Below are 23,308 nucleotides of genomic sequence, written 5' to 3'. Positions count from 1 at the left end.
TTTCATGATTTAATCCTAGGAATCAACTATAATTTTTGGATCTAACAAAACCCACTTTTTTGGTTTCATTGTCAAGAGTTCCTAATTAATATGGCAAGAGATGATTTGGAGATAAAAACATTTTATAGCACAAGAACCTTGTCATAAGTTATTGTGACTTTTTGAAGCATTCAAAAAGGGTGGCAGCAACTTGGAAGACCTAAGGTAAAAGCTGGGGAAGGGATGAGGCGAAGACAGTGGCAGGGAGAGGGTCAATTTATCTCTATATCTACATTCCATTTCTTGCCAAGAATAAGGACAGTACAAGATGAATGGATAAAGAAGATGTGGTGTACACAAACACACACACATACACACACACAGGAATATTGTGCAGCCATCAAAAAAATGAAATCTTGCCATTTGCAATGACGTGGATGGAAGTAGAGGGTATTATGTTAAGCGAAGTAAGTCAATCAGAGAAAGACAATTATATGATCTCACTGATATGGTGGAATTTGAGAAACAAGGCAGAGGATCATAGGGGAAGAGAGGAAAAAATGAAACAAGACGAAACCACAGAGGGAGACAAACCATAAGAGACTCAATCTCAGGAAACAAACTGAGGGTTGCTGAGCAGAGGGGGGTGGGAGGGATGGGGTGGTTGGGTGATGGAGACTGGGGAGGGCATGTGCTATGGTGAGCGCTATGAATTGTGTAAGACTGATGAATCACAGATCTGTACCCCTGAAACAAATAATACATCATATGTTAATAAAAAAAGAAAAAAAAATAAGGACAGTACAAATGAACCTATAGCTCTGATACACCCTAGGGTAACTCAAGCTCAAAAACCTTGAAGATACCTTTGCAACAACTGTATTCATGAATCTATGCAGCTCTCCAATTACATTCAACACATATCTATATTGCCAGTATTCAAGCATGTTGAAAAGTACGGCTTACTTTTTACTTATTACGTTGCGTTTCTTTGGAGTGCACTTATGAGAGAAGGAAGAAAGGCAGGTGGTAGAACAAAAGAGGTGAGCTGATCCTTTTCGTTGATAAGCTGTCTGTCCCTTCTGTAAAGGTTTTCTGCAGTGTGCACAAGTGATTTTAGCTGGTTTTGTAAGTTGCTGTTGGACTGAAGACTGGAAAATCTGTTTAGGAAGGGAGACCACTGGTGATAAAGAATCCACCCCTGGCTGTTTCTGATTACGGGGAAATGATGCTGACTGGGAGATCCAAGAATCTTAAAAACAAAACACACAAGAAAAAGTCATGGACTTTTCAATGTTCACAATTCAAAGTTCACATCAGAAAAATATATTAAATTTTCATTTTGCATAAGTTTAAGAGAATAATGACGCAGCCCCATAAGCAAGTGGTTAAGGCCAGGTAGCCCTGTTGCACAATTCCAGGGAAATGCTCCACTTTGTATTCTTTTTTTTAGAGAGAGAGAATCTTAAGCAGGCTCCAAGACCAGCGAGGAGCCTGATTGGGGGCGGGGAGGGGGGGGACACACTCGATCTCTTGACCTTGAGATCATGACCTGAGCCGAAATCAAGAGTCGGATGCTTAACCGATTGAGCCACCCAGGCGCCCCTCCACTTTGTATTCACAGTGAACAATACTCTATTGTGCCAAAAATGTACATGGTGACCCTTGAATCAGGTAATGCGGTAATCATCATCTCTTAAGTCAGAGACCCCAGGTTCAAAATGCATCTCCTAAGCTTACAAGTATATTAAATTGTGTTTTGTTGGTTTTCTCAGCTACAAACTGGCAACGATACCTAACTCATCAGAGTGTTATGAAGACTAAATGAGATAATGCATATAGTAAAGCACTATGTTTGGTACATGGGGCACTTGCAAAAAAATATTAGCCACTTTATCTTCTTAAAGAGGAAAGTATTAATACATTATAAAGTAAAGCAAATATGCAAATCAAAGATAACTATAGAATCTGGTATATGAAGCCCATTTTCATCTTCCTCCCTAATATTTTATTATGAAAAATTTAAAGTATATAAAAGTCAAAGAATTTTACAGTGAACACTCATATGCCCAACAAATAGATTCTATACTATTTTATGATTTTTGCTTTATCATATCTATCTATTCCCTTTAAACAATCAATCCACGTATTCTGTGTATTTCAAGTAATATGAAGAATATCAGGGGGTGCCTGAGTGGCTCAGTCAGCTAAGCCTCCGACTCGATTTCAGCTTAGGTCATGGTCTTAGGGTCGTGGGATCAAGCCCCCAGTCAGCCTCTGTGCTCAGCATGGAGTCTGCTTGTCCCTCTTCCTCTGCTCCTCTTGCCACTTGAGCTATTTCTAAAATAAATAAATAAATAAAATCTTAAAAAGAAAAAGAACATCAGTATACTTTCCTCCAAAATATTTTTCCCCAAGATTTTATTTATTTGACAGAAAGCGAGCGAGCGCGCGCGCAAGCAGGAGAAGCAGCGGGCAGAGAAAGAAACATACTCCCCGCTGAGCAGGGGGAGCCGGATGTCCCTGGGATCATGACCTGAGCCAAAGGCAGGCTCTTAACTGACTGACCCACCCAGGTGCCCCCAAAATACTTTTTATTTGTTCATTTTAAGTAAGCTCCAACGTGGGACTTGAACTCATGACCCCAAGACCAAGAGCTGCATGCTCTACCAACTAAGGTAACACTCAGGCACCACTCCAAAACACTTTTTTTTTAAAAGATTTTATTTATTTGAGAGAGAGAGCACCAGCGGGGGGTGGGAGTGGTGGGGGCAGAGGGAGAGAAAGAAGAAGACTCCCCATTGAGCAGGGAGTCTGAAGTAGGGCTCAATCCCAGGACCCTGGGATCATAGCCTCAGCCAAAGGCAGACTAACCAACTGAGCCACCCAGGCACTCCCCACTCCACTTTTTAAAGCAACTCTTTCTGTGCTCGCTTCGGCAGTACATATACTAAAAAAAGCAACTCTTTCTACAATTCCTTCCCAGCCTTCTAAATATTATTCCATAATCATTAATATAAGAGATGGGTTAATCTGGGAAGACTCAGCTTTCCTAACTTCACACAGGGACTCCTCCATCATATATTATTGTTAGCGTCAAAATATACAGGTAACAATGTTTCTCAAACTTTAACATGCATGAGATCACTTGGGAATCTTGTTTAAACAGAGATTCTAGGGGTGCCTGACTGTCTCAGTTGGTAGAGCATGTGACTTTTGATCTCAGGCTTGTGAACTCGAGCCCCATCATGGGTGTAGAGATTACTTAAAAATACATTTACACTGGGGCGCCTGGGTGGCTCAGTTGGTTAAGCGACTGCCTTCGGCTCAGGTCATGATCCTGGAGTCCCCGGATCGAGTCCCACATCGGGCTCCCTGCTCGGCAGGGAGTCTGCTTCTCCCTCTGACCCTCCTCCCTCTCATGCTCTCTGTCTCTCATTCTCTCTCTCTCAAATAAATAAATAAAATCTTAAAAAAAAAAAAAAATACATTTACACTAAATACATTAAAAATGCATTTACATATATATGTATATAAATTCATTCATTCAAAATCAATAGTTCTAGGGGCCTGAGGTTCTACATTTCTAACTCTTGCAAGATGGTGAAAGCTTTGAGGCCCCAGAGTACTGAATTATTCTATCACTATCTTCAAAAACAGCTTTTGTAGGGGGGCCTGGGTGGGTAAGTCGGGTTGAGCGTCCAACTCTTGATTTCGCCTCAGGTCATGATCTCATGGGTGGTAGGATCCAGCCCCAGGTCAGGTTTCGAGCTCAGCGGGGAGTTTGCTTAAAGGTTCTCTCTCTCCCCCTCCCCCCCGTCAGGCACTGGCTCTCTAAAATAAATAAATAAATCTTAAAAAAGAATAGCTTTTGTCATTAGCAAGAGGTCTATTGCCGCCTCCACCTATCACAGCCCCAAAGGCCTCTCACAGTATTAACACTGACAACTATATTTTCATTTCTAAATTCCTACCTACTGCTTCTAATTTTCTTTGTCCTATTTCAAGACACCTTTATTTTTTAAAAAAGATTTTATTTATTTATTTTTTGCAAGAGAGCAAGTACATGCACGAGTTGGGGGGCGGGGCAGATAGAGAAGCAGACTCCCTGCTGAGCAGGGAGCCCCACGCAGGACTTGATCTCAGGACCCCGGGACCATAACCTGAGCCAAAGGCAGACACTTAACCTATTGAGCCACCCAGGCGCCCAAGACACCTCTATCTTACAAGCAAAAATAAAACAGAATAACAAAAGCAATTCTTTCATTCCACAGGATGACATGCTGACAAATATGGAATATATCATAATTAGTTTTTCATCACTTAGTGCTCAGAAATTTCATTACCGCTCAGTTTTCCTACTTCTGAACCATTTCAAAGAAAACAAAAATTACATATTCATCTATAGGACAAACATAGGTTGTATTCTGGGACCACTTTTTTTACATATCATCTAGATGCCACACTAGATTTAATAAATAACAGAAACAAAAAATAGCAACAATTATAAGATTTGTCATTACCATTAATATGGGAGAAATAAGGACGCCTGGGGGACTCAGTCGGTTAAGCGACTGCCTTCGGCTCATGTCATGATCTTGGAGTCCTGGGATCGAGTCCCGCATCAGGCTCCCTGCTCAGCGGGGAGTCTGCTTCTCCCTCTGACCCTCCCCCCTCTCATGCTCACTCTCTCTCTCCCCCTCCCATTCTCTCTCTCAAATAAATAAAATCTAAAAGAAAAAAAGATTCTCTCTCTCCCTCTACCCCGGCCCCCCTATTTGCACGTGTTCTCTCTCTAAAAATAAATAAAATCTTTAAAAAAATATGGGAGAAATAAAAACCCTGAACAAAAATACTGGGCTTTTAAATTTTGTGGACTTATCCATAAAGGTAGCATGGTTATATAATTATGGAATGTGAGACATCAACTATATGCTTAGGACAATAATTAGATTCTGAAATTTCTTTTTTTTTAAGATTTTATTTATTTATTTTTTAAAGATTTTATTTATTTATTTGACAGAGAGACAGCGAGAGAGGGAACACAAGCAGGGGAGTGGGAGAGGGAGAAGCAGACTTCCTGCGGAGGAGGGAGCCCAATGCCGGACTCGAACCCAGAATCAGGACCTGAGCCAAAGGCAGACGCTTAACGACTGAGCCACCAGGCGCCCCTCAAGATTTTATTTTTAAATATCTACACCTAACATGGGGTTCGAACTCACAACCCTGAGATGAAGAGTCGCATCTCTTCCAACTAAGCCAGCCAGGTGCCCCAAGATTCTGAAATTTCTTTTTCACGTTAGCTTTGGTGCATACATAAATAAAACTAATGTTTCCTTTGTTAACAGCACAACTGTTTTATTTCTCAACCGACTGAGCCACCCAGGCACGCTGCTCAATTAAATTTTTTACAATGAATATTTGCATGACCACCACCCCCACATAAACAAACAGAAAAAGTCCAATATCCCAGAAGCCTTCTTTGTCTTTTCTCAATCGATAATTTCCTTCCTTTCCTGTAAGCCATCCCTATTCTGACTTCAAAGATTAGTTTTCTCTTATTTTGAAATTCACATACATAAAATCATACAGTATGTACAATTTTGTGGCTGATTTCTTTAACTCAACATCTTGTCTGTAAGGTTCATTCACATCACATGCAGTAGTATTCCACTGTGTGGCTAGAACTATTTATCCATCCTACTGTTGATGGACATTTGAATTGTTATAAATTTGGACTATGGTTTGTGTACATGTCTTTTAATGGTTTCTTAAGTATTTATCCTGCATGGGATTTGTAAATGTTCTTGAATTTGTAGGTTAATGTTTTTTCTCCATTTCAGAAAATTCTCAATTGCACCTCTTTTGTCTCATTTCTTTCCTCCTCCTGGGACATTAAATACATGTCCTTTTTGTCAATTGTCATAGGTATCTTACATTCTTTTCTGGTTTTCTACCCTGTTACTCTCTATGATTCAATCTGGATTTTTCTTATTTCTTCCAGTTCACTTATATTGTTCGGCTATGCCCAACCTGCAGTTAAAAAATATAGTTCCTTAAAATCTGCATCTGATAATCTTATTATCTGGATCCCTTGTAGGTTCACTTCTATTGTCTGTTTTCCTCTTGATTTTCTGTGATATGGCCTTGTCTCCTCATGTTCGTGCTTGGTTTTCATTGTGTTTACATGAAAAACTGAAAGAAAGAAAAAAAAAAAAAAATCGAGGCTCTGGATGTCAGCATCCCAAGCCAGAGGTTGGAAGAGCTGTGTTTTGGGGGGGGTTGGTTTGTTTTTTCTACCAGTATCCCTCTTTGTGGACCCCTGTGAATCTGTTGAAAGTTCTTACAGCCTTTCTCTGCAGTTTTTTTTTCTAGAACTGCACACCCATAAGAGAAAAGCAGCTTCAAATAACAGATTACTTCTCTGAAGCTCCTTCTCTTAGATCTTAGGACCTTCATTTTCCCACTATATTTATAGCTCTGTGATGCTTTCAATGCGTATTTTATATATTTTGCCCCTCCTCCCCAATTACTTTCTGCAAGAGGGACTGGAATTACCTAGTCTTTTATTATCAGAAATAGAATGTCTTAGAATCAGAATAATAGCCAGAAATGACTGTAATGCAATAAAAATAAAACAGACTCAAGAGCGATTTCTACATAAAGGTATTTTTTCTGTGATGAGTTTTTTGCTGTTTATATGAAGATTTGTGATGAGTAGAAAGACCTTTTGTTGAAAAAGTCAACACTAAACGTTAATGAAAGGATTAAATGACTCAAAGGTCCATTCTAATGGACATAATCCTGTTTTTATAGGACAAAATGCAAAGTTTTATGTGTATTTTATGCAGAGCCATAATTCTGTATTATGAAATTTAAACCTATACGCCCTAGATTTATTTGTAACTCAACTCCAGAAATCTTCATCTTGCTCTTTTTTCTTCTTTCTGTTTAGGAAATCCTTCTACTTATAGAAGTAGAAAGCACATAGAAACTAAAGTAAGGTACGCCTGGGTGGCTCAGTCGGTTAAACATCTGCCTTTGGCTCAGGTCATGATCTCAGGGTCTTGGGATCGAGTCCCACATCGGGCTCTCTGCTCAGCGGGGCACCTGCTTCTCCCCCTGCTTGCTCTCTATCTCTCTGACAAATAAATAAAAAAATCTTAGAAACTAAAGTAAGACACTCTAGGTAACAAAATAATAATAATAATAAAATTGGTGCCATCTTCTTCTATAAGTCTGGTAGAATTTAGTCAGTTTTACTAATGCAAAAAGAAGCAAAAACAAAACCTAGGGCCAATACTAAAATTAAGACAACTTTTACTATGCTACATTGAAGTTAGAGAAAAATAGCAACAATGACAGACTGTCCTTTTGACAGTTGACTTAACATTTAAGAAAGCTTCAAATATATCTTCAGCATCACTTTTCACCTGACAACTTGGTAAACATTCTTTTTAGAATTCCATACTAAGTAGTATTATTATTTAAAGGTATAGTTCTGTAACTTTTGTCCCCAAAGACAGAATTTTAGGGAACTCAGGAATGTTGTAAATTCATGCATACTTCATAAATAACAGAAATTTGTTGCCATGTATCAAACAAAATAGTTTAAACGTAGGTAGTCAAGAATGCCTCCATTTAGATGAATGAGTGCCAAGTGAGATATTTTGTGCTTTTTCTCTGTTACAGTTTAAAATTACTGATACTTCACATTATGAGAAAATATAGAAATGTAAAATACACTTATGAACTAATGAGATAAAGAGTCAACAAGGCAAGAATAATCGAAACTACTTCCAAATAACATTTGCAAGTTTCAGTTATGCACACAATTTGAGTGAAATGATAGTATAGCATCTAACTACAGTATGCTTTTTTACAGTATCAGTCTAGGTTATGCTTTTATTTATTATTTTTTTTAAAGTAGGCTCCATACCCAGCATGGAGCCCAATGCAGGGTTTGAACTCATGACCCTGAGATTAAGACCTGAGCTGAGATCAAGAGTCAGATGCCCAAGAGACTGACCCACACCGGTGCCCCCCCATGCTATGCTTTACATTGAAAAGCATCTTTGGGGTGCCTGGGTGGCTCAGTCTCTTAAGTGCCTGCCTTCGGCTCAGCTTCATAATCCCAGGGTTCTGGGATCGAGCCCCACGTTGGGCTCTCTGCTCGGTGAGAGCTTGCTTGTCCCTCTCCCTCCCACTCCCCTGCTTGTACTCTCTCTCTGTCAAATAAATAAAACCTTAAAAAAAAAAGAAGAAAAGCATCTTACTTATACACATTTGCCAATAAATACACAACTTCATCAATTTATTCCGGAAGGTGAAAAATGGTCAAAGCAAACATTAAAGAAATACAAGGCAAGGTTTCTGGTTTTAACTAAAGAGTTTATGTGTACATAAGATGGAATTCACGCTTACACAAACAGACATCTAAAATTTAAGAAAGAATTATAAAACAAAATATAGGTAAAAGAGTAAAAGAAATAAACAGATCCAAAAGGACAATTTTCTTTTTCTTTCTTCCTTTCTTTTTTTTAAAAAAGATTTTATTTGCCAGAGAGAGAGAAAGCGAGAGAACAGCAGGCAGAGGGAGAAGCAGGCGCCCCACTGAGCAAGGAGCCTGATGTGGGACTCAATCACAGGACCCTGGGATCATGACCAGAGCCAAAGGCTGACACTCAAAACTGACTGAGCCACCCAGGCGTCAAAAGGACAATTTTCAATGGACATTATTTCAAGTCTTCAATACCTTCAATTGCTTTTAAGTTTACACATCCTTCGTTATAGAGATCACAAGTTTTTATGACATGATTTCTCAGATTTAATTCTTATTCAATAAATAAAAGATGGACATAGTAATAAATGGATGACAAACATGAACAAAAAGTTTGCAAATATATTTTTAAAAGTTCAGTGATGTGTAAATTAAATTAAGATGACACCACCTTTCAATGACCAGTTTAGCAAACATTAAATAACACTCCTATCCCCAAACTTGCAATATGGAAAAATTTATGCTGTAAGGAAAATACCATTTTTTGGTGGGGGCAATTTTGCACTGATCATCAAAAGTTTTAAAAATATGTTGACACTTTGGGGTGTCTGGGTGGCTCAGTCGGTTTGGTCTCCCATTCTTGGTTTTGGCTCAGGTCATGATCTCGGGCTCATGGGATCAAGCCCCAAGTCCAGCTCTGCACTCAGCGCAGAGTCTGCTTGGGATTCCCTCCTCTCCCTTTCCCTCTTCCTCCTCACATATGCATGTACACGCGTACGCGTGCTCTCTCTAAAATAAATACATAAAATCTTAAAAAAAAAATGTTGACACTGTTTTTTTTAATATGTTGACACTTTGACCTAGCAATTCCACCTATAGAAATTTTTCTCAAGAAAATAAGAGAAGTGTGCCACCTTGCAGAGATATTCATGAAAAACCTCTTTACAATTGCAAAGACTAGCAACAACTTCAAATAACAAACTATTAAATGATTATATAAACACAAAAAAGATAATTATATTTGACAAGAGCTAATAATGATGAAATGTCAAATGTTGTCCTACCCTCACTCCAGGTCAAAAACAAGGCAAGCCTTTATACTTTTACCATTTCTATTCAACACTGTATTAGAAAAAGAAATAAACAGGGATCTGTGAGGCCAAACTATTTCTATGATAATACTAAGATTATTTGCATTTTTCACTGTGTTAGCATTTACAATAATGGTGCAAAAGCAGTGATGGGTAAAACTGCTGGCAGTAGAACCGAATCTTATTTCTTTACTATCACACAGTTGCAGAAAAGAAAAAAGTGTCACCTGCACTTATGGTTGTTATATCAACACCAACTGGTGAATACAATTCTGACACTAACCTGGAATTAGGATCAGACCCCAAGGGTTAAAAGGCATAATGCCCAACAAGACTGCCAGTCACTTCAGATGCCACCCATACTTCTGGCCAACTAGCTATAAATCTGGGAGGTTCCTAAGGCCCCCTTCAGGTTTAATAATTTGCTAGAATGACTCACAGAACTTAGGAGAGCTCTATACTTAAAATCACAGTTTTAATATTAAGGATCCAAATGTGGACCGACCAAATGAAGAGACAAAGAGTGGTAAGGTCTAGAAGGCCCCAAATGCAGAGCTTCTGTGCCTACTTTTTATGGAATCAGGTAGCGATACCTACCTGGCATATTGATGAGTACACCAACCAGGAGGCTGCACTGAGCTTTGGTGTCTATAGAGTTTTTATTGGCACCTCACTGCATGTGACTGAACTCAATCTCCAGCCTCCCTCTCCTCCCTTGAGGTTGGGCTGGCTAAAACCTCCAACACTCTATAATCACATGGTTGGTCTTTCTGGTGACCCTCCCTCAGCCTTGGTCATCTCATCTAAGTCTTAGCCCAAATTCAAGTGTGATCCAAAGGGCTCATAAATAGAAAACACAATCCCAATACTTGGGAAATTCCAAGGATTTAGTCTTTCTCCTAAGAACTAAGGACAAAGGCCAGTAAAATGATGTATTATATAATAGATATCCATGATGAAATAGTAAATATTATTAATCTTACTAAATTTAAGCTTTTGAATACATCTTAATATTCTGTGTGATAAACAGAGAAACATGCATAAGCAGGGAAGCATACATAACCCACCTCTGTTTCATACCAAAGTACAATGGTTGTCTGAAGGAAAAGTGGAAAAGTGCTTGTAAAATAGTTACATTGCAAGATGAACTATGCTTTTTCATGAAATACCATTTTTACTTGAAAGAATAACTGACAAACTGGTTATTGACATTTTCTTGAAAATAAATCAAGAAAAATTCACTTCAAGAAAAATGACAGTATTTGTTGCTGAGAAAATCTGAGCTTTCAAGTGAAAATTAGCATCTTTGAAAACTGTATCCACCACTGTCAGTTTGACAGCTTTCTAAAGTGTCAACATTTAAAATAAAGTGTCAACATCCAGAAGTTCAGTGAATCGGTATTTTCCAAATCTATGTATTTTTTAACTGACTAAAGCACAATGTTACCAAATCATACAAAGGTAAAGACTCATTCACAGATCAATGAATCCTAATGTAATAAAGTATGAAAACTTCACTAGTTGGTTTCAGATTCCACACTATTAAGAAACTTTAAGAAACTGCCACTTATCAAGTTTTGGTGCTGTGTCAAAAACCCCACAACTATCCATAATTACCTAAAATAGTGCTCTCTTCTACAACCAAATGTCTATGTGAGGGCAGATTTTCATTTTATACTTAAAACAAGATATAGCAACAGATTCAATGTAGAAATAGATATGAGAAGATACCATATACCTTGCTGTCTTCTATTATGTCAAACTTTAAAGAGATTTGCAGAAATATAAAACAATGCTGTTCACTAAATTCTGAAAAGTAATTTTCATTAAAAATGGTATTTTGTCATATAATACATAATTATTGTTAAATACATACTTTAAAAAAAACTTAAGCTTTAATTTTTTTTTTTTTAAAGATTTTATTTATTTATTTGACAGAGAGATAGCGACAGCAGGAACACAAGCAGAGGGAGTGGGAGAGGGAGAAGCAGGCTTCCCGCTGAGCAGGGAGCCCGAGGCGGGGCTTGATCCCAGGACCCTGGGATCATGACCTGAGCCGAAGGCAGACGCTTAACGACTGAGCCACCCAGGTGCCCCAAGCTTTAATTTCTAACATGATAATTAATCGATATAAATTTAAAAACCTTGGGGGTCCTCAAATATTTTTAAGAGTGAAACAGCCTAAAATGCTTGAGAACTGTCCTACGGAAATAATAAACAATGTAAACAAAGAAATTTAGAGTTTCAACAGTAAAAAATGGGAAACCATAGGAGCACGGAGGTGGCTCAGTTGGTTAAGCATCTGCCTTTGGCTCAGGTCATGATCTCAGGATCCTGGGATTGAGCCCTCATCAGGCTCCCTGCTCAGAGGGGAGTCTGCTTCTCCCTTTCCCTCTGCTCCTCCCCCTCGCTTGTGCTTGCTCTCAAATGAATAAATAAAATCTTCAAAAAAAAAAAAAAAGGAAAACCATACAAATGCTAAAAAAAAAAAAATAGAGGAATGGGTATCTCAGAAAAAAATATTTTATAGGCACAGAAACTTCTATTTTTTTAAAGATTTATTTTTCTATTTTAGAGAGAGAGAGAGCTCATGTGTGAGCATGAGTGGGAGGGGCAGAGGAAGAGAGAATTCCAAGCGACTCCGAGCTGACTGTGGATCCTGAGGCAGGGCTCGATCTAACAGCCCTGAGGATCACCACCTGAGCTGGCCCCGAGATCATGGCCTGGGAATAAACCAAGAGTCCGACGCCTAAACAACTGTGTCACCCAGGTGTCCCACAGAAACTTCTATTTCTCAAATGACATATTAAAATTTAGATTAAGTAAACCAATAGAACACAAAACTATATATAATATGCTCTGAATTATATATATATATATTTTTAAAGATTTTATTCATTTATTTGACAAAGAGAGAGAGATAGCAAGGGCAGGAACACAAGCAGGGGGAGTGGGAGAGGGAGAAGCAGGCTTCCTGCGGAGCAGGGACCCCAATGCAGGGCTCGATCCCAGGACCCCAGGATCATGACCTGAGCCGAACGAAGGCAGACGCTTAACGACTGAGCCGCCCAGGTGCCCCTGAATTATATTTTTTAAAATCACAGAGGCAAAAACTGAATTCAAGCAAAGAAACTAAAATTTTAACAGTAGTCCCTGCTAGTTAGTGGGATATGGTGACAAATATTTTCTTATTTCTAACCATGATTTCTTACAAGTGTTCTGTAATAATCAGGTAGTATTCTCATAACCAGAGAAAAAGATTAATTTAAAAAAAGGAAAGAAAAAAAATTCTGGCATTCCATTAAAGCAGTAAATGAGGTTCTTAGCTTTAGTTACTTTTTAGACATTCCCAAAATTATAATTTGGTCAACAGCTTAAAAAGCACCAAAACGGCCAAAAACAATACCAAAACAAATTTTAAAACTCTCAAACCCCCACACTAAATCATGATAAAGCTACCAAAAAGATATGCTAACTTTTCAATAGCTCTCATTATATTTTAATTTTAGCAGAACAAGACCGTCCATGTAAGTTTTAAAAATATAGGGCTCTGACTTAAAGGCAAGAAAGTTTCCCAACTTTTAAAATAAAGCAACTAATAAAATGCTGATTTAAAAACAAAAATCAGAGACAAGAAGTCCAAAAATAAATACCTCACATGAAAAATTGAAATTTCAAGTTGTCTAATTACAAATTAAATAAAATTCAATTATTACATATTACTTTATTTCTTCAATTCACTGTCCATTTTTTTATTCTATGATTTTTACATTAAAATAAAGATACTAGTTAACATGGTGGCCGTAGTGAAGTACAGAGGTTTTCAATGAAAACACTTCAGATGTATAGCACATTGGGTAAAATAGATTTAATTTCTGAAAAATCAGGGACCAAGCAGACTGCAAGTAAAATATTCCATCTTAATATGGAAGTCAAGAGAAATAAAGTATTTCATATATAGAAGGTAAATAAAATCACTTACTGCTTACCGGGACTATGATGAGTTGCATATCCTCCATTCTGAAATTCAACTCCTGCCACATTCATTCTACCAGGATTAAAAGGTCCTACTGCAGTCTTGGTCTGTGAAGTCAAAGATGGGGTGTATGTTTGTATATTAACACCAAAATTACTTGACTGAAGTCCTTTAGCGACATCTCCCAAGTTGGTATTCTATAGTGATGTAATACGTGTAATCATTAAGTTCATATCTCGCCCAGCATTCACAGAGCTTATACCTGTTTCTAAGGTTGTAACATTAGTAATAGGAATTTCAGAGTCGATTCTGTAGTGATAACATTATTACCCATTCCTGCATTTACCTTACTTCTTGAAAGACTGGAAGTGGAGAAATCCAAATCTTTGGTTCTATTTTTAGTTCCAGGAAGTCCCCATTCAATAAAATTGGAAGAATTTTTCTTTTCCCCTCCATTTGTTTCTATGTCCTCTTCATCATCGATAACAATTGTCTCACTTACATTTCCGTTCTCAGAAGCCAAATCTCTTGAGGAAGGAAGAATTATGGAATAATTTCCTTGTAGCCTTTCATTTCTTGATGAAGCAAATATAAAATTTCTTTGATCAGCTACTGCTGGAGTAGAAGTTGGAGGAGGTTGTATAGATTCAATAAATACAACATCATCATCATCTTCTTCCACCGATGAATTTCTACATCTGTTATCTAAAGGACTAGTTGGGTTACCAAATGAATTTCCTATATCCATGAGACTAGCTGCCGCCACGGCTTTATGCTCTAATAAAACAGGAGTCTGTTCAGCCAAGTCTAATCCTCTCACTGAATATTTATCCATGCCAAAGAACCTGTAGGGGACAGAGAATAGTAAAAAAAAAAAAAAAAAAAGTTCTAGTATGATTATTCAGTTTTATTGCAATGAAATAATGCAATGAAATGAAACTTTAATTTTCGTGATTTTTATCTAACTTTTAGGGAAAAAATTGTTACTCATTTTGTTTTTTCTCTCCCATTAACCATTTAATGCTTACTTCAGAATTTGATGGAAATTAATCATCCAATTTGTGGTAGTCCTTAAAAAATTTACTCATTTTAAAGTACTCAATTTAACCCGCTCATCCTTTATAATGAAAAACAAAACAAAACAAAACCAAGTCTTCCTTTGAAATAGGAAATAGTAATAAAATAATTTTTTTTTTTTTTTTTTAGGATTTTTTTTTTTATTTATTTGACAGAGAGAGACACAGCGAAAGAGGGAACACAAGCAGGGGGAGAGGGAGAAGCAGGCTTCCCGCGGAGCGGGGAGCCCGATGTGGGGCTCGATCCCAGGACCCCGGGATCATGACCTGAGCCGAAGGCAGACGCTTAACGACTGAGCCACCCAGGCGCCCCAGTAATAAAATAATTTTATCAAATATCAATATGGGTCCAAATATAATTACTATACTACACTTTTATCTACCAAAATAACTACGATATCGTCTAATCCTTATTTCGCTAGTGTCTTTTGTCACTGATTTTCAAATTCTCTGCTTCTGACATAACTGTGATTAAATCTTTCTGAATCTTTTTGTCCAGAAATTGCCAGACATTATACTATGGGTGTTTTATGTAAAATTCTGAAAACAGCCCCATAATGCAGGTATAATTTAATCCACTTTACAATCAGGAAAGAGAAGCCAATTAAATTGTTCTGGGTAAGACTGAACAGGACTTAAACTCCAGACTCTAATTCTAGGCCCCAAATTCTTAGCATTCAGTTATATTCAACAATTACTTTTGTGAACCTACTGTACACTAGGATATGACGAAGGAAAGGATCCAGTAGAGAGACACAGTTGAGGAATCTGAAAAAGTAAATTTATTGGGGCGCCTGGGTGGCTCAGTGAGTTAAGCGTCTGCCTTCAGCTCGGGTCATGATCCCAGGGTCCTGGGATTGAGCCCCATGTAGGCTCTGCTCAGTGGGAAGCCTGCTTCTCCTTCTCCCTCTGCCTGCTACTCCCCCTCCCTGTCCTCTCTCTCTGTCAAATAAATAAAAATAAATAAATAAAAATCTTAAAAAAAAGTAAATTAATGAAGCAAGGCTCTTAAAAGTCAATGAGGGAAGATGAGGATATGTGCACAAGTGGTAATGAAATTGATCATGAGTAAAAAATCACCTCTATCTCAAAGGCAGGAGGAGAAAAGGTAAGTATAAATGGAATGTATATTAAGTATGTAAAAATGATAGATGAAAAGCTAAGTAAGTTTACATATGCTGGCCTCAATTTTCTTAGAAACTCAAGAGTGAAGAAGGTGGGAACTATATGGGTGTTGAATTATTAAGAAAACTCACTTCATATGGCAGTCATCATTCCATTTTAAACAACTCACACTGAAATATGCTATATAACATTTCTATTCTAAAATTTTCCCAACTAATTTTAATTGATAATGGTTGTAACAATATTCTTAATAAGTGTTATGTCATTCAACGTTAACTCAGTTAACGCTTATAAAAGTGAAGTATAAACTGCTCTTTTTCCTACTAGGAAACTAAGACTCAGATAAGTAATCTGCATAGCCTGCCCCAGTGTCCATTGCTGGAAAGGATAGAGTCAGAATTCAAATCCAAGAAATCTTTCTCTAGAAATGATTTCATAGTCACTGTATTATTGGCACTTAATGTATAAAACAATTTTTAGAAATTACTTATCTTTTATTAAGATGAGTTTATTAAAATAAAATCAACATTCAATGTCCATTTCAAAGAAAAAGAAATAACAAATCTAAGGGACCACTTTAAAGATTTTATTTATTTGTCAGAGAGAGAGAGAGAGAGCGCACAAGCAGGGGGAGCGGCAGGCAGAGGGAGAAGCAGGCTCTCCGCTGAGCAGGGAGCCCGATGTAGGACTCGTCCTGGGACCTGAGCTGAAGGCAGACGCTTAACCAACTGAGCCACCCAGGTGTCCCTCTAAGGGACCACCTTAAAAGGGTTATTAAAAAAACATAAAAATTGGGATCATGGTTACCACACATCCAATAAGCTTACTCTGTGGTTGATTTTCAAAGGAAAGAGGCAATAATTTAGCCTAAACAAAGTTAGGAAATATAAGAGCTGTTATACATGAACTCTCTTAGTCCTTTCTATATTTGAATAAACGATAAGAGAAAAGAACAATTTCTGGAAAAGAGCTATAACTGACTCCAGTCTCCTTTGGTGGCTATTAGGACATATCTTAACTGTCTCAAAGAAAGTAACAGAAAGAGCATTCTCTATGCTCCACTAATTGCAGTCATCTATCTCTGAAAAAAGATTAAGTATTCACCTATTTTCAAGTCACAGATTATAAAAAAGTTAAACCACTACTAAAAGCCAATAATTTAAATTCTTGTAATTTATATTTAATTAAATTTAACCAAACACTTTAATTTCAGGAACAGAAGATTACAGAAAAGTTTTGACTACTTCTACAATATTATCCAAAAACAGAGAAAAAGTTATGGTTTAGTGAATTAGTTGTGTAGCACTGAGCAAATTACTTCACCTCATTTTTAGTTTTCCAAACTATAAACTGTAGGGACGCCTGGGTGGCTCAGTCAGTTAAACGTCTGCCTTTGGCTCAGGTCATGATCCCAGGGTCCCGGGATCGAGTCCCACGTAGGGCTCCCTGCTCAGTGGGGAGCCTGCTTCTCCCTCTGTCTGCCACTCCCCAGTTCCTGCTCTGACAAATAAGTAAATAAATCTTAAAAAAAAAACCAAACTATAAATTGTAAATGAGGGTAATACATGATTCCAAGGTCTTTTATTGAGATAACTGGACATGCAAGTCTCTAGTGTCTGTTTGGACCATATTAAAAAAAGCAAAAAATGTTAAATCCCTCTCCTTTGAGAACGTATTCAGGCAGATACTTTGCCTACATCCTATGATTTCAACAAGTGTCTAATTAATCTTAAACATTTAGCTTATCTTGATCTCAGGGTCATGGGTTCAAGCCCCATACTGGGCTCCATGCTGGGCGTGGAGCCTACTTAAAAAAAAAAATTGTGGCAAAACATATATCCATAAAACTTGCCATTTTAACCATTTTTAAGTGTACATTCATTATGTTTTTTGTTTTTTAAAAACGATTTTATTTGAGAAAGAGCGAGCGAGCATGAGCAGGGGGTAAGGGCAGAAGGAGAGGGAGAAGCAGACTCCCACTGAGCAGGGTTTGATCCTAGGACCTGAGATCATGACCTCAGCCAAAGGCAGACATAGACTGAGTCACCCAAGTGCCCCCAGAATGTGCTTTTTGAAAGTTGTAAAAGCTTCTGGATAAATTCTTAACTTATTAGTTAAATAATTTAGTAGCCATTCAATATTCAATTATGTTTACACATACCATTACATAGAATTTACATAGTAAAAAGAATCTGTTAGATTTTTTTGAAAAGATTGAGAGTGCAGACGCATATGCGCATGTACACGTGTGTATCACGTGTGCTGCTGAGGGGCAGAGGGAGAGAGAGAATCTCAAGCAGACTCTCCGCAGAGTGCTGAGCCCAAGTGGCAGGGAGGGGGAGCTTGATCTCAAGACACTGAGATCATGACCTGAGCCCAAACCAAGAGTCAGACGCTCAACCAATGAGCCATCCAGACGCCCCAAGAACCTGTTGTTATTAAAAAAAGTAGCTCAAATAGAAATGTTGAGATATTGGGCACCTGGGTGGCTCAGGTTGTGATCTCAGGGTCTTGGGATCGAGTCCCGAGTTGGGCTCCCTGCTCAGCGGGGAGCCTGCTTCTCCCTCTGCCTCTCTCTCTCTCATGAATAAATAAAATCTTAAAAAAAAAAAAAAAAAGAAAAGAAATGTTGAGATATTAATATGATAAGATTAGCACATGAGAAAGGTAAACTTGCTTTATGGACCTTCAAAAATTAAAATCACCAGGAAAGTATTTAAAAATAATTATTGAGGTACCTGGCTAGCTCAGTTGCTAGAACGTGTGACTTGATCTCGGGGTTGTGAGTTTGAGCCCCACGTTGGGCAGAGATTACTTAAAAATAAAATCTTAAGAAAAAAAAAACACTGTAAAAAAAATTATTATTTCAAAGGTTCATTTTTTGGCCACCTGTATATACATATATATATATATTTTATCTATAAAAGATTAATAAATATAAAAAATAATCCAGATGTAGGTTACAAAAACCGCTGTTAATCACTAATTAGTCCTAAAACATGTCCTTTTGCAACTCTGCGGACTTATACTGTCACAGACAGGTCTTTCTTACTATAAAAATATTTATATATTTACATAAAAATAATCTCAACTCAAAAGCCAACTTCATGTTTAGTGAGTATCTGCTACAAGCATTCCCATTTAAAATCAGAAATAAAGGTGTACCACAATTCCGGAGATATAAAAAATGTAACGAGATAGGAGAAAGACGACTCAAATGAACTCATGAACAACTAGCACAAATAGCAAGAGAATTACTGAAGTGCCCAAGTATAAAATTACTATCTAGAAATCAATAGCTTGGTAGGGATTAAGTTGACAGATCGATCACACACAACTAACTTCACTTCCTTCTAAAACAGCCATAAACAAAGGTAAAGTTCCTACTCCCAAGGAAAGGAAGAACAAGAAAGGAAGCAACAAAAAGAAACAAAGCAACAAAATTCTACAAGTTGAAGAGAGAATGGATGAGTAGTTAACTACCTCAGCTGATCTGAGATAAACCAACTCTAAAAGAGTGATGGAAAAAGCTGAGAGAAACATCCTGATTCATGCTGCAGAATCTTCAAAAAGGCTCAGAAACCAGTAGCTCCAGATATCCCTGGAATAGGGGAAGGGGGAGCTAAAATGAAGTTGTGAGATCCCAGATCCATTCTTTCCCTCCAGGTTGAAGATGACAAGTTTTTCCCTACCCTGGCACAGGTTCTAGACTTTTATTCTTTGAATAGAACATAAGACTTTTCTCTGGGGTTCACTAAGCATGAGTAAATGGTTCAGTATCATGGGTGTGATTCCCACAGAGCTGGCATCTAGATCTCTATCTTCTAGGCATGCGACTCTTCCCTGGAAGACTTTTCTCAGAAACACTCCTCTCTGTGGAATTAGGAACCAGCAAAAAAGGAAAGACCTAAAGATAATGACTCAAGAGATTACCCATCAACTGGTGAAAAGAATCATCCTACAGTGAAGCTCACAAATTGAAAGCCCCACACATTTTTCTAATCTGCTTTGTACTTCCAAATTCTTAATCACAAGTAGACCAGTCAAGAATTACTAAATATCTAATAAGAATAGTTAAAAGAAAAAAAGAAAAAAGAGAAGTAGATAATGCAGCAAAAACAAAAATAAAACGAAAAACCACAAAATTATTAGTACTCTAGACGGGTGATGAGTAAAAGATCACAAAAATGTCTAGGTCAAGAGTAGCATGCTCTACCCAATGAGCCAGCCAGGCACCCCAAGATAGCAGAAATTTGAATGCCATTCTGGCTGGCACTAAAACCTAGTTTTTTGTACTACATCATGCTGCAAATACCTCAGAATACTCTAAGAAAAATGGTTTTTCTAAGTGATAATAACTGAGTGAGTGACTTGTTACCATGCCAATCTTAGTCCTCACTAGTTCCCTTTCTCTACGAATGCCCAACATAGCTCTAGAACCATACCTACATCCCATCATCTCACAAAACTCCATAGAATGTGAAATATCATCACTTCAGGGATCCTACGAAAATTACCTAATTGAAACAATATCCATTCCTAAAAGCTAGACATAGCAATCTACATCGTGACACCACAGTGTCCTAGATCTAACTAACTAAAAAGTTGTACCGTGAAGAATAATAGAGTTAAGTGCAAATCCAAGTTTGGTAAGGAACAACAAGGCCAAAGGGAAGGCAGGAATACTACAATGTGAGTTATTCTAATGTCAAGTTTCTTTACAATAACCAACTGTAAACTGTTGGACCAGCTTTAAAGGATAAAATAGGCAGGATCCAACACTGTACTGAATCCCAGATAATAGATGTAGAATCAGTGATTTTTTTTTCCAAATCACCATCTTCAGATTCCCAATAAAATTATTATTTAGGCAAGGATTGGTGTTAAGAAACCATTAACTGAATAGCTGACAGAAAATTGGGCATTTTATTGTACCAAAATGAAGCATCACATAGATTACTTTCTGGTACAAGGAAAAGATACATTAACTTCATAATGGAGAGATCAGGCTGTCACTACCAATTCAGTGGTCAATCTTAGAACCACATTAGTGCGACTACATTATGTATCTCCTGATGTGATGCTATCAGGAGGACTATCAGGGTACTTAAACATAAATCTTCCTCAAATATAAGACAAACACAAAAGGGTGCTTGGGTGGCTCAGTTGGTTGAGCCGCTGCCTTCAGCTCAGGTCATGATCCCGGGGTCCTGGGATGGAGTCCCACATCAAGCTCCCCTTGCTGGGCGGGAAGCCTGCTTATCCTTCTGCCTCTGCCTGCCACTCGCCCTGCTTGTGTGCTCTCTGTCAAATAAATAAATAAAATCTTAAAAAAAAAAAAAAAAGACAAACAAAAAATACTCTGTCAACCTTAACACAACAGAAGATTCAGTACATTTTTCTTTAAAACAACAGCAAAGAAAAAAATATTTTTATCCATTGGGAAAGAACAAAAAAAAGTTAAATTATTAAAAATGAAACTAACTTTAAGTCCTATTTGGAACCCTAGAAAATGCTAGTGGTGTAATTATCAGCATGCATTACCAGTGCTTTCCCAGGGATTACCTGGTTTGACTCTGAGGACAGGGTCCACCTAAGCAATTAGCTCTTTGCCTTCAAGATAACGAAGATAAACCGCCTAACTGCGGCACTAAGTGTATTAAATAAAAAAGCAGGGCGCAATTACTCACAAGGGGTATGTTTTCTTAATTTCTGGCAACGTTTCACCAGACTGGTCTGAAGATGATTCCTTTTTTTTTTTTTTTTTTTTTTTTTTTTTTTTTTTTAAAGATTTTATTTATTTTACTTGAAGAGAGAGACACAGCGAGAGAGGGAACACAAGCAGGGGGAGTGGCAGAGGGAGAAGCAGGCTTCCCGCCGAGCAGGGAGCCCGATGCGGGGCTCGATCCCAGGACCCTGGGATCACGACCTGAGCCGAAGGCAGACGCTTAACGACTGAGCCACCCAGGCGCCCCTGAAGATGATTCCTGATCCTAGAACGACAGGAGAGAGAGATGAGAAATTAGTTACAGCCAATTTGGAGACAGCACCAACTCCTAACCACCAGAGGGAGAAAGTGAAGAGTAAGAAGTCAAGGAGTTTCCGTGTTCTTCCACCCTCCCCCACCCCCAGTGCGGTGGGGAAACGAGGTGAATAAACAAATCCAAAAGAGTATAAGGACCTCAACGACTAGACAAAGCTAAATCTCGTTCTTCAAACTACAGAATAGAAGGCAGAGGGCAACAAGGTTGACCTAGGGAAGGGGCAGGCGGGGTGGTTGGAGGGCAAATGTTGCCTCGACACCAGCAAGGGAGCTGTATTCCCTCCTAAATTTGCCCACCCAGCGTCATCCCTGTCACTCCCGCCACCAATTCAGAGATAAGGGAAAGCTCAAGTCACTGCCGGGCTGCTATCTCCTACATTTGTCCCAAGCAGTTGCTATGACTCCGAGACTTCCCCGCTCCCTGTCCGCCATTAGAAACTTGCCCAAATTAGACATGAAGACGCGAAATGACCCGAAAGCGAAGAGCGACGGAGGGGACCGGGTGGGGGAAGAGGCAGCACCCTCGCCCCGAAAAACTTGGGGACCTCAGGCTACCGCAGAGACGGTGGGAGCGCAGCCCCGAGAGCGCGAGAACGAACTGAGGCGCCCCTCCCCCACCTTTCCACCATCACCCCGCCCCCCCCCCCGCAAGAAAGAAAGGAAAAATACCCCGCGACCTCCCACCCTCCCGGCCCGGGCGGCCCCTGCCCCCCGAGCGACCCCCCGCCTCTGGCGTCCGCCTCACCCAGCCCTCCCGGCCTCGCCCTCACTCTCGCAGCCCTTCGGGCCGCACGCGAAGACGCCTGTGACATGAGCGGAGCCCGGAGCAGCCCCCGAGGCCCCGACACGGCAGCGGCGACGGCGGCCGCGCCGCGGGGTATTAATCCCGGGTCTGGGAGGCTCCGGAGGCTGCCCTCACCCGTCTCCGCCTCCCCAGTCGCCTCCGCCTCCTCCTCCCGAGGCTGCTCTGCTCCCAGCCACCCCCACTATCGGCGGACCTGGACTGGAAAGACAGCGGGGATAAGCCTCACCCGGTTCTGGCTGCGGCTCCGCGGAACGAACCTCCCCTCCCCCGGCCCACCCCCCTTCGGCAACACGCACAACTCCGCTCGGTCCAGTCCCGGGTTTAGCGCTGGTGAGGAGGAGGAGGCGGAGGAGGCGGCGGCGCGGCCGAGCCCGGGAAGGCCCCGCCCGCCGCACCCTCATTGGCTGGCGGGGAGGGCGGGCCGGGGCGCCTCGGGCACGTCCATTGGCTACATCTGCCTTCCTTCGGGACCCCCCTGGAGGGGGTGGTCCGGAGGGCTGTCCATCAGGCGCAGACCACACCCCCCGGCGTTGCCGTTCCACTCCCCCCTCCGCCAGCGCTCGGCCCTCGGCCGCGTCCCCTCCCCTCCTTACCCCCGCCTCCCACCCCGCCCCCACCCCCGGGTCCGTCAGGGTCAGGCGGCCCGAGTTTCGCTGTCCGCTGCACCGGCCGCCGGCTCGGTGCCTGGGGGCCCGGAGGGCCCTCCAGGGCCC

The 23,308-nt window shown here is 39.7% G+C and overlaps 1 protein-coding gene across 7 annotated transcripts in view; it reads right to left on the bottom strand.

The window, feature by feature from the left end:
• The window catches only part of ZMYM5 (zinc finger MYM-type containing 5), a 35,370-nt gene extending 12,421 nt beyond the window's left edge, over nt 1-22,949 (bottom strand). Inside the window, exons 1-6 of one of the 7 annotated variants that reach the window (XM_078070604.1) lie at nt 22,822-22,949; nt 21,438-21,740; nt 17,071-17,247; nt 13,893-14,391; nt 13,560-13,743; nt 946-1,231 (exon numbers count right to left, since the gene is read on the bottom strand). In XM_078070604.1, the coding sequence (XP_077926730.1) occupies nt 946-1,231; nt 13,560-13,743; nt 13,893-14,391; nt 17,071-17,075 (974 nt within the window). In that variant the 5' untranslated portion in view covers nt 17,076-17,247; nt 21,438-21,740; nt 22,822-22,949. Of the gene's footprint in view, nt 1-945; nt 1,232-13,559; nt 13,744-13,892; nt 14,392-17,070; nt 17,248-18,485; nt 18,594-21,437; nt 21,741-22,535; nt 22,678-22,821 lie in introns of those variants that run through there. The other 6 variants (XM_078070605.1, XM_078070606.1, XM_078070602.1 and 3 more) reach the window with 6 other exon arrangements.
• Nucleotides 22,950-23,308: the final 359 nt, after the last annotated feature.

This window comes from Halichoerus grypus, chromosome 4 (genome assembly GCF_964656455.1).
Source record: "Halichoerus grypus chromosome 4, mHalGry1.hap1.1, whole genome shotgun sequence".
In the NCBI taxonomy this organism is placed as follows: domain Eukaryota; kingdom Metazoa; phylum Chordata; class Mammalia; order Carnivora; family Phocidae; genus Halichoerus; species Halichoerus grypus.
This window is presented reverse-complemented; position numbering and strand designations above follow the sequence as displayed.